This window comes from Nycticebus coucang, chromosome 11 (assembly GCF_027406575.1).
Source record: "Nycticebus coucang isolate mNycCou1 chromosome 11, mNycCou1.pri, whole genome shotgun sequence".
NCBI classification, from domain to species: Eukaryota; Metazoa; Chordata; class Mammalia; order Primates; family Lorisidae; genus Nycticebus; species Nycticebus coucang.
Window position 1 is genome coordinate 52,222,203 of NC_069790.1, and position 12,821 is coordinate 52,235,023.

General features: G+C 34.5%; 1 protein-coding gene across 3 annotated transcripts in view; it reads right to left on the reverse strand.

The window, feature by feature from the left end:
- Positions 1-371: 371 nt before the first annotated feature.
- GLCCI1 (glucocorticoid induced 1) overlaps positions 372-12,821 on the reverse strand; it is a 126,774-nt gene continuing 114,324 nt past the window's right edge. For 2 of the 3 annotated variants that reach the window (XM_053553635.1, XM_053553634.1), the window contains exons 7-8: positions 4,462-4,582; positions 372-3,161 (exon numbers count right to left, since the gene is read on the reverse strand). In XM_053553635.1, coding sequence (XP_053409610.1) covers positions 2,831-3,161; positions 4,462-4,582 — 452 coding nt within the window. In that variant the 3' untranslated portion in view covers positions 372-2,830. The remainder of the gene's footprint in view (positions 3,162-4,461; positions 4,583-12,821) is intronic. The other variant, XM_053553636.1, reaches the window with a different exon arrangement.

Here is a 12,821-nt window from a genome sequence, read left to right on the forward strand (position 1 = left end):
TAAGTCAAGCAGGGATGAGGCTGGGAATTTCACTTTATGATCACTTGCAATGGAATTTTTAAATTGTATGAGGTAATTTCCTGCCTGAATCACATACTATTCTCAAGTAGATAGTTGAACATCCCACCATTAAAAAGTTATATTTTACTTTTCTCAGCCAAAAATAGTTACTAATTATTCTAAAGTTCAATTTAAAGGTCAAATCTTATCAATCTCTTTGATGAGCTGTGCTTTGGAAAAGAACACCATTCTGCTGGTAAATTATTTTTCCCGGTGGTTTGTTCTTGCTTTCATGTCACCATATGGCCTGTGACCGTATCTAGGTAACTGGTAATGTGCTGATAACCACCAAAAACATATGTGAACTGTTCCAGTTTTACTAATAACTTTATTTAAATAAGACACAGGAACTTCTATACTGAAAAAATACAAAACAAAAGCCACACATTTCCTTGTAAAGCCATATTGTATGGTAACTCGAATACTGTTCAGCGCAGTGGCTAGAATTAACAGTACAACTATATACAAAATTTAAACAATTTCTGACGAATTTCTACAGCTGGATGTAGGATACATTTGAGCTCAACAACTTCTGGGAAATTTACATGGCAAAGCGTAAGCTTTAACACATTTGGTTCAAAACTTTTATATATGCTAAGAACAAATGTACAACACAATATTTAGATTCTCATGAGAAAATAAAAGCACGCCACTATAAATATCGTACATCAGATTTCATCACCAGAAAAGCATATTAAGTCCATCTTTCTGAAATTGATACTATTGCATTTTATTTGGACAAAAGCAGAGCATAAGATCAATGTATTATGTAATGCTAAACCAGATATCAGAAGTTAAATGGAGCTCATATTTATCTTACGCAACTAGTAATTTTCTCCCTTTACCCATAATCTACAAAATATAGTATTTTCATCAAGGCCTGAGATTATTAGGGTGAAGGGTATCTGTTGCTGAAAAGATTGTTTTTTAAAAGGTTCCCCTGTGAAAATGGCAAAAGTAAACTGAGTCCTTTTTTCCATGACAGTCTCCTATAACATAACACTGACTAATTTAAAGGCGCCAGAATGCACCTTCAGGAGAGAATATTACTGCAAACTTTGGTGGAAAGAAGAGAATCGGGATCATGACAAAATAATACACACAGAAAACACACACAAACATATACACTTACATATAATTTCTTTGAAAAAAAATCAGTGGTGTTGCTTTCTTCTGTATCATCAACTCATCCATCTTCAATCTCCACAGAAAATAAAGAAAAACTCAGGAATGACTAAAGGGAACTGAAACGTTCCTTCAACTGTGGGCACCTTGTTCCCCTAATTCTTAAGAAAATTGTGCCATACACACCTTAGGTGCAGTTGAAACAACTCTAGGTTTTATTGAACTGAAAGGAATGGAATAAAAATACAGACACTTCCCTTTACTTTTGGATTCTGGCCTTGTGCTACAGAAAACAAAGCCTGAGAGTTAAGCCCCCCACTGAGCAGTCAGGATATTGAGGGCTCTCTCCACACTGTGTGGGGAACCTATGTCAAGTCTGCAAGTTCAAGATTATTTATTTGGGTTTATTCTCTACTTCACACATCCCAAATCTTAATAAAACTATTCATGAGGCCTAAGTATTTTCTTTATGTGAATGCAATTCATATAAACTTATTGAGGAAAACAACCAAAAGTACATCATTTTTAACCTGTACATTAAAGAATTTCTAAAAGAGAAACTAAACATAAATACATTTTTAGATAAAATGGCAACATTTATGACCCTGATGGCCAACATAAAACAAAAAATCTCAACCATCCCGTCAAACACTTTACTTGGTTTGAAATTAAGTCTAGACATTCTTGTCTTTAAAGTTCATCACACACAATGTGGAATGTTTATGTACAGTCTAGTAATGAATACTTCATTTGCAACATTGTAAGAGTCCTTAACTGAGCAACACCTGAACTTTTACAAAAGCCACTTTTACACACGTTGAAACAGTGAATGCAACAGTTGTTTTACTTGTAACCACATGACAAAAGGGATGTCAAACACCACAGATTTGCTGGTTCTCCTCATGTTCACCCATGTCCAGGATTATCATTCTCCTAGGGTTGAATGCACTTTTTATTCTATTAAGAATGTGGAATGTAATGAGGAAAGGGAAACACATAAAATAAGGAAAGGCAAAAGAGTGATGTTCCCTCTTTAGCTTTTTAGCTGTGAAATATTTAATATCCCAATATGATGTACATTCCAAGTTACCTGAGTTTAGACTTCAACTGAAGTACCTGAAGCTAGGCCATAGGGTGGGCACTGTGCAACTGTTGTGGCCATTTTTTTTTTTTTTTTGCATTGTATGTATTAAAGAAGTTAGAAACAAACACCTGGATCAATTGTAAACATAATCCTGAAGTACAGTATTTTCCATAGGACAAAACACAGCAAGACATTTTCTATTTAGACAGGCAACTTTTTGATACAGAGCTTATTTATACTGAAGAATTTGGAACAAAACACAGGACACAGTACTAATCTGTCAAACATACTATGAAATGCATAGTCTCCACTTAAAATGCCAAATGACACACGTTTTGTAAGCATTACTGCTTTCCACAAAACTGCTGAATAGGAGTTCCGTCCCTGCCAAAATCAGTGTTAAAGAGATACTATATTATGCTGATAAGTATTTTGTTGTTGGTGGTGGTGTTCAGAAAGTTTGTCACTCCATGCAGACAGATGTCTGAGATCTTGTTCCTAATCCATGGAACACACAGGGTGGAGGCCAGCTCCCCCTTTGTTTTAGACGATCACACAGTTCTAAGCAGAGATGTGTTCTTCACCCTGCAATTCCTGCAGGAGCTGCTGCTGCTGCTGGGATGGCTGTTGAACAGAGGCCTCTGTGGAGCCCGCTGCGCTGGTGTCATCAGAAAGAGATGTAAAGGAAACCCGGGATGAGAGCTGCTCAACGGTCAGAGCTGCCAGAGCTGAGCTTTGGCCAGAGTTAGGAGAGTTCTTGAGCATCAGATCAGAAGCAGGTAAGAGAGGGCCTAGAAGTTTTACGGGACAGAAAGCTGATCCGGTTGGGATGAAATTAACCTTGTTTTTGTCAGGACATGAAAAGAGAGGGGCCGAGACAGGTGGACGAGACCTAAAACCATAAAACAAAATTAGGTTTATAGTAACTAAAAAGTTAAGTACTTTCTGAATTAACTGGAATTCTCTAAAACAGCTAAAATGTGAATGGCAGGAGATGGATTAAGTGTACACAGAGGGTAAACATCTTCCATAGCACAAGTCAGCTGGCAGACTATCATGTACACAGCACTGAAGTGATATTTGAGACATAACGATTTTCAGAAGGACTGGCTGACTCATTTTTATGGAGATCTTTAGTTTTCTTTTAATCACTTAGGAATATAGAAAAATCTCCTACATTATAGCTGAGATTATACAAGGTTAGGATAACATTTTCTGTTAGAAAAAGTTGACCAGGGTGGGATCATTACCCCATTATGTATATAGTTTAGAGCATTTCTTCCTTTTCTCTGCATCTCTAGACATACTTCCACCACTAGCATAGATGAGGAAGTAGGGTTTCAGTGGTCTCTCAAAGAGCCAGTCAGCCCAACAGAGCAGGGTCTACAATTCCTTCCTCTCCTCACTCTCCTGGGAGCTAAGCCATCAACTCTTGCAAGTCTGGTGTCCATCCCTTTCTAGGTTGCAAGAGTATAGTAGCCTCCACTAGGCACCTGTACTGGGACAAAAGGATAAGTGCTTCCAAAAGACAAGAGCCATACAATTTTCTTCTAAGCTACCCTTCCTAGTACTTAACAGCACGAACATCTTTTTCTTATTTCATTTCTAACTTATACACACTGAAATTTCAAAAAAAAAAAAAAAAAACCCAGTAAACAAAAAAACCTATGAATAGAAAGTCAGAATCCAATGAGTTAACATGCTAGATGTATCTATAGGGAAAGAGACTAATTTCCCTCTGGTTTATTGAATATACTGACTGCCTTTAAGTTACTCACATGGATGTTAATTTTGCTTCCAAAGGTCTTTTTGTTAACTAAATTAACAGAGTTCTTGAGGGGATAATTCTTAATTATTAAAAATAGACCTTTTAGATAGTAAGGACAAATTTTCAAGTTTCTTTGTATTGGCTTATACATTTCTGGCATATAAATTCCAATTCTCCTTCAAAAAGATCTCTTGCCTATTCCAGTGGGTCTCAACTTTCCTAATGCTGCGGCCCTTTATACAGTTCCTGTGGGTTGCGACCCACAGGTTGAGAACCGCTGGCCTATTCAATTCTCTTTACATTAATTTGCTTTTAAAACATAGCATCAGCTGGATAGAGTAGTTGATTCATATATAATCAACTGGTCTCAGTAAAAAGCTTTACAGCTTTGCAGATCCCAGCTGACAGAAAAGACATTACTTACGCCATTTCCTCAAAGACCTTCACTCGCTCACATCCCTCTGGGGGCTCTCGTTTGAACATGTAGCTGTTGTTTGGTTTGGGAGATGAGGCATACTTGGGTAACGGTGAGCTACTCCCACTGTCTGTAAATTTAAAGCAGTCATATTAACTAGTGAGTGAAAGCTCTTTTAAATTAAATTTGATTTCCAAACAAACAGCCTTTAGCACAATGTATCCACTACCGCCCCTAGTGCTTCCACCACAGAGCCTCTTTTATTGCAAAGCTATTTCTAACACCCTTGTGTTGTATATTTCTTCTAAATAAAACTTTAATGTAACGGTAATCTAAAATACCATGAAACATAAAAGAAGGACATTTTGGTTCAGAAAACTGCATTTTAAATTAAGCAGAATCATAATCCTGAAAAAAATATGTTATTTATCATGTATTTTCAAATTTCAAATGAATAGAGTAATATGCTTAAATTCTACCAAAGATTTACATCAATTATGATGATACAGGGCTCTCCACATGCCCTGTATCACTGTCCAATCAATTTAACTGAAAACTTTATTACATGGAATAATTTTCACTACAAAAATTCTTAGCAGAAATCTTACTTTTACTATAAACACATGGATGACATGTATGGAGGTTTATAACACATCTCTTTCCACCACCTGCCCATCATAAAAAAGGTAATTTGCTCAGAATTTTTCCTTTAAAATATCTCTATAAAAGGGCTTTTTCAGCACTGTGTATTTTTGCTATTGAAAGACCGGAGAAATCCCAAAACATCTCTATTTAACGTGTTTTCCTCATATTTTTATCAAAAAAGAAAATGCTCTATTCATGAAAAGCCATAAAACCTATATGTAGCTTCTCTCTTTCCCACCTGGCAAAGGATTTTGGAAATTCAAATCCACCAAAATGTGTCATTATTTTTGTAAGATGCCAGTTGTAAAGTCATTAACATACTTGTATAAATACAATGGTCCTATTTAAACGAATTCTAACTTAATGCAAATCAATTCCCACTGCTAAAATACGAAGCACATAATCTATTGAGATAAATCATTTTAATCTATTTAAAAGACAGCACTAGTACCGTAATTATGTTTGTTACACTTTTGATAAGTTGCTTTAGTTTAGGATACAGAATATAGTCCAACATTCAGAAACTGAGTAATTATCATCATTAATGAAGTGTTAATACACACTTAGAAAGATGACCCTGGATCCACATTAACACTTTATTTTATGAATGATTCAAAGAGCATCCATACTAGTCTTGGGAATGTAGATCTGTGTTTATATAAAATATGGTTATATTTCTAGCTAAAACAACATTGTCTGCAAAATAACAAGGTCAAACTATCAGGAAAGCTAGAAAAATCACAAAATTTTTCTATTACTGTTACGCATATCCTTATATTCTTATAGAAGGAATTAAGTCTTAGAATGAAGTTAGGTTTCTTCATATACCATTCAGATTTGAGGACTGTCTTAAATTCAACATTTATTCTTTATCTTTCATCTTTCTTAAACAAATGGGAGAGGGAATATGACTTTCTGTCTTAGACTGATGCAAAGCATTGTTACCCTGAGTAGAAGTCTGAATTTACTGCTATTTGAGCTAGGCTAGACAAGACTGGTCCACGATTAAAACCTGGTGAGAATGAGGCCTTGAATTTGGTGTAATAACAAAAATACAGACTGACTATCCAAACAGCAACAGTAAAGACATGAGATCAAGAATATGAGCAAGTAAATATGGCATGAGACACCTTCATGGAAATTACTGCTAGGCACCACACAGTTCACACAGAACATGCATTATCAGTCTAAAACCATGCGCTCAATGCTCTTGACAAGTCTTTTGTGCCATCAGCATGGATGTAACCATGTCAGTAGTCAAGAATACATGCCATTATCATGTAAGAAAAGCCATCTTTGCCACAGTTACAGTCTTCTGTGTTCTATTTCTTACTACATCATCAGCCCTACCATAGTATTTTTCTCACAATTTTATTGATAGTTTGAACAGACAATACTTTTTTGCTTTACAAAGTGGCATGCTTTAAAAACAACCAACATGACCAACCTATTCTACTCATTTCAGACTTGAATATGTAATAAGTCACTTATTCATTCAAAACTCTGTGTTGAATAACCACATTTCAATAATAGAACATTATAATTATAAACATGAGGTAAGGCTGCTCAAGAGGTGCAAGATGAAAAGCCTCATAGTAATCTAAACTCCTAACTGGAAATACTATTGAGATTAAGCTAAATGTTACTCTATGGTCTTATAACATCATAGGCAATGTCAATTAATAAAATTAAATGCAATGAATATGATTGTTTAAGTATCTTTCTATATTTACAACAGTCTCATATTTATAACAGAATCACCCAACTCTAAAAATAAAGAGCATGGAAAAATGTGACTTTATTATAATAGATCATACTTACATGTGTATGCCATATTTACCACTAAAATACAAGTAACTTGTCAAATTATTTTTAAACGTATGATAATAAATTAAAGCTTGGAAAAAATCAGAGAAGTTATTAAGTTTAGAATTTCATATAGAAACAATATTCATCAAACTACAAGTACTTGTATAGCTTAAAAGTTTCTGAATTTCTCTCGATAAACAATCTTCATTATTTTTGGTGTATTAAGCTCTGTAGCCCACAATTCCAGTATTTAAAAACAATAATGTATGTAAAGATCCATGAAAGATTTTGATTTAATTAGTCTGGGGAGAAGCTAAGCATTGCTGTTTTTTTAAATTTTATTTTACAGTAGAGCTTCCAAGTGCATCTGAAGTACAACCCAATTTGAGACCAAACTAGGAAAAAGTTAAAAATATCAGTTTAGATATCTGAAGGCCACCTGACTTCTACCTAGGCCTAGCTTCATGACCTACGGTAAGTATGATCCCTCTGCTTTCTGACTGTAAAATGAGAGTGACTACTGACATGATAGCTGTGAAAAAATGTAATATAAAAGGTTTAGGATAGTGCCTGAAATACAGTAAGCTCTCAATATTATTATAATAGTAGAAGGAACACAACATTTCTCATTTGCAAATGAAAAATGGTGAACCACTCAAAAATTAAGTGCCTGTTCCAGTCTCTACCGGCAAAAGAGAGTTAAGGAAATATCATTTTAATAGATTTGCGTACTCTAATTCTATTTAGGTACACAAAGATAGAATTTTTTTTCTAGCAGGGAAGCAGAATAATATTTGGAGCACCACCATCTTCTCCAGGTTTGTGACTGTCTACTATGAAGGCTGCCAGTTCATCATGGCATCCTTTAACTTACAGAGATCTATTATCCTGAAATTAAAATTAATGCCTAAAGCATGCAGAAAGACTATTATTCTAAGAAAATATTTTTATAGTATGTATAGCACTAACCAACAGAATGCAATTCTTTTTTTATTTTTCCCACTATATTCACAAGGAATATAGTGTTCATTGACATAATTAAAATCATAATAAAAGCATAAAATTTAGCCAAGATAGTCAGATTAGATATATGATTGACTAATGGGATCTAACCAGAATTATCACTCTAGTGTTAAAATTACTTGCTTCCGGAAATGAAATTATCAACTACAGTGTGATTTGATAGCCTAATAAAACCAGGAAAACACCACTTCATAGCATTTCTTGGCCATAAACTTTAGCAGGTTCTTGAAGTTAAATTCTTAAATACAATTAGCATTACTAATTATATTTAATAACCTTCATTTTTAGTTAACTCTAACAATAAACAGAGAACTTACAAGTAAGGAGAACATTGTTTTATACAAATTGCCTCAAGATTTTCTCAAAAAATTTTAAGTTAACTCATTATAAGAAAGCTACAAAATTTTAATAAAACAAGACATCAGTTACATGTAAAATCTCTTTTAGATCAGCATTCAACACAGGGTAAGGGGAAAAAAATGACATTATAACCTTTTACCACTTACATTTTTGAACTGCACTCCAAATCAGACTGATTTTTGAATAACTGAGACTCAATTTAAATTCAAAATGTCAGGCCCATTAATTAAATATTTGCTACATATATAGGAGATGTTTTATTTTACATTTTAGTCATTTATTACTCTGTATTAAGTGAATTGATATCTACAAATTAGGCAAACAAATTATAGTTGCTCCTTTGTTTTGTGTACTCAATATATTAAGTACAAAGTTTCTTCTACAACATAATCTTTTTTTTTAAATTAAATCATAGCTGTGTACATTAATGCAATCACGGGGTATGTGTTGGTTTTATATACAATTTAAAATATTTTCGTCACACTGGTTAACATAGCCTTTCTAGTTTTCCACAACATAATCTTGATATGCAGAACGATGCTGGTTATCATCCACAAATTTGACATAGGAGTTGCTGACATAGTAACTACTCACTCTGAAAGCAAACTGCTTTATTGAAGACCGTTCTTAAATCAATGTATAGACTAAAATCATACTTCTTGTAAGTATAAATCACAATGGTAAAACCAACTAAACCAAAAATAAATTTTAAATTACACAAAATATTTTATATCTTATAAAGCAATGCATTTAAATATCTTAGGAAAATCACTGTAATATAATCTTAGTTTTGATATTCTCAAGCTTATTAAATAACAAAATTTCTAGGAATATTGGTTTTTTAAAAAACTGAAATACACTGTTTATATTAAACTGTTGCTAAAGTATTCTATAGTGAAAAAAAGAACTCTTGAACTTCTAATAAAAATTTCACTGTAATTTTAAATGGTCACTTAAATATTTACTGAGCACTTACTGTATGTAAAAACATATAGAAGGCAAAGCAAAATGCTATAAATGTAGTTTTGGTGAAACAGATACAATTTATTATTTTCTTCCTTAAAAAGGAAGGCGTTAGGGAAATGGTATTATAATATATCTAGGCAGAAACCAACATGGAACCTTCAGTTTATCATTGTAATATATTCACTATAATAAATATAATATACTATAATGAATGATGATAATAGATTTGCATACTCTCTATTCAGATACACAAAGATAAAATTTTGTTTCTGGCAGGGAAGCAGAATAGTATCTGGAGAATGGAGTACCAGATTCTCCAGCTCTATGACTGTCTAGTATGAATGCTGCCAGTTCATCATGGCATCCTTTAACTATACTGACATCTACCACCCTGAAATTAAAATCAATGCTATTTATTATAGTGAATATACTATATTCCAACATTCACTACCTTTTTAATGGAGGTAATCATTTTTCACATCTCCCATGCTGGAACTTCATGAGAACTTTACTATTATCCTCATCTCCTTCTCCTTCCTTACCCTCAAAACATCTAATCAGCTACCAAATGCAGTTGATTCTTTTTAGCCCCTTTGCTCCACTTCCTCTGCCCTTGCTACCCCTCTTTATCTTTGTCCTACGTCTGTGATCTCCCAAGTGAAATGCACAAAACAATCTGCTGACATGTAGGAAAAAATTATTAGAACATTGATACATATTTACTTTTTATCTTTAAAAGTAAATTTTACTAACACTTAGTTTGAATGAATTATGCATATATAAAACAGAAATATATGAACATATATTAGGGGTACAGATTCAAAATTGCTGACAAGGATATGCAATAAAGTTTGAAAGTCACAGGACTAAACTATTAAAATAGCATCTTATCTTATCCTATTGTCTCCACTTCCATTTCCACCTCAGTCATAGTTCTTAATTAAGCAGGTCATATCCTTTATGAAAAAAGCTGAAAAAAAGATCTTTGCTTGGCTTTTCATTTCTCTTAGCAAGGCCTACAAGGGCCCTTACAAAATACCGGTCTTTCTACTTCTCTACTCCCACTGCTTTTGACTCTCCACCGTTCACCCCTGTATGGGTGAGGAGCCATACAATTTCTTACTGTTTTCTTTTTTCTTTTTGTAGAGACAGAGTCTCACTGTACCGCCCTCGGGTAGAGTGCCGTGGCGTCACACGGCTCACAGCAACCTCTAACTCTTGGGCTTATGCGATTCTCTTGCCTCAGCCTCCCGAGCAGCTGGGACTACAGGCGCCCGCCACAACGCCCAGCTATTTTTTTGTTGCAGTTTGGCCCGGGCCGGGTTTGAACACGCCACCCTTGGCATATGGGGCCGGCGCCCTACTCACTGAGCCACAGGCGCTGCCCAATTTCTTACTGTTTTCTACACACTAGGTCCTTTCACAGCTGAATGCCTATATAAAATAGACTATTTCTTCTGCAAAGGCAGCAAGATAAAGTATGATGTTCCTACAGAAGATCTCTGTTGCAGTGTAGACTGCACAGAAGTCAGAAAAGTTAATTTCTCCAAGTCTCAGACTCCCCATCCTTTAAATAATGACAATGTCGCCTACCCATAGGATTGTGAAAGGAAATAAAAAAAAAAAAAAAATCACCTGAGCACATGTAATCACCTTAACAATCCCATGAGGCAACTATCCCCAATTTACAGGTACAGTGAGGTTGAGTAACTTGTCGAAGGACACATACATAATCAGTAAGTGGTAGAGCAGGCATTTAACCTGGCTACACCAGAGTCCGGGCTCATTACTGTTATGCTACCTGTTTGACTAAGTTTTGATCTTTCTCAACTCAATAGTGTCTTCATTAGAGATATGAGGAAGTTGAATAAGGTGATTATGTTCCTTCCAATCTAAGATTCTATGTGTCTAATGAAAGGCTTAAAGCTCAAAAGACCACTTCATTGGGTCTGCCTTCTGTTAGTGTCACAATAAGTGTAAAGAGGGGCCCCTATAAGGTGATATTTCTTCTCAGAGGAATACAAAAGGTAACAAGGAGGAAAAGTCCATCTGAGTACCCTTTCCTCTAACCTAGTTGATACCATATTATTTTCTCCTTAGTCATAATCAGAGTTCACTCGTTACTAACATGACCAACAGCGAGAATGAAAGATGAGACACGTTTTAGCAAAGTTACTTTCTTTCCTCTTATTTCAACAGGAAATTTGAACTTCATGGCTTCTTTCCTACCAAAAAAAAGCCTATCACTAAGTTAGTATAATTGTAGTTTGTCTATTCTTTATCATTCTATTTTTTGAAAGAGTATCATACTTTTCATGAACATTAAAAGTCTAACATATATGATTTAACAACTCAAAAAGACACTGATGTTTTCAACACAGCTACAAAAATACATCCTTTAAAAACCAGAAATATATTAAAGAAAGTTCTTAAAAGAATACTCAGGCCAGGCACAGTGGCTCACCCCTGTAATCCTGGCACTCTAGGATGCCAAGGCAGTTGGATTACCTGAGCTCAAAAGTTCAAGACCAGCCTGAGCTACAGCGAGACCCTATATTTAAAAACAGCTGAGCATTGTGGTGGACTCCTGCAATACCAGCAACTCAGGAGGCTGAGGCAAGAGGATCACTGGAGCCCAAGAGTTTGAGGTTAATGTGAGCTATGACACCATGTTGTCTACCCAGGACAACAAAGTGAGATTCTGTCTCAAAAACAAAAAACAACAACACTCAACCATGACTTAGCTGAAGATAAAGTAATGAACAAAATAAGGTTACGTGCTTTTGTTGGAGCTTATATCCAAGTAAATGGAGGAGACTGAGAGAAATATATATGCAGACACGTTAAAAATTTGGGGTTTACTTATATTCTAGATTGAGGTAAACTTGGGTTGTTTACTTATTAAGCTTTTACTGATTAGTTATTCATTTATTAGTTTTGAATTAGAAATAATAACATATCCACAGAGAGCTATCATAGTATCTGCCATCAGTACAACTGTCACTACTTTCAGAAAGAGGAGAAGGAGTGCTGTTGTAATTTTAGATTATTGTCTCGAAAAAGAGAAACAAGGAAAATGACTTTAGGAACATAATTCTAGAATACGTCAATTTTAAATTATGGAATAATTTCTTTAAACAATATCTTTACCCTCTGCAATTTTACCATCAAGAGGTTATTCTAGGATAATAAGCATCCTGGAACCATATAGAGAAAATCTTTTAATCAACAGATCCAAGTTAAAAAACAATGATTTTCCAAGGTGTGATGACTAAAAAAAGTAAATTCATTATCTATTTTCATAATATAAAATCCAAAAAGAAAAGTGTCATAAAATGTTGGTCATTTTGCTACTTAAAAGAAAATTAAATCATAGTAAGGGCAAAAGTCAAGAAAGGGTAAAGAAGAAATAGAGCACTCAGATAAATACAAATGAACTTACAAAGTATGCAGAAAGGAATGAAAAGAGACTGAAACCCATCTATTTCAACAGTCTGCTTAGACCCTCAAAAGACAAGATAATGCTTTTCTTTTTCTCTCCCGGGATGAAGGACAGTCCCAACACC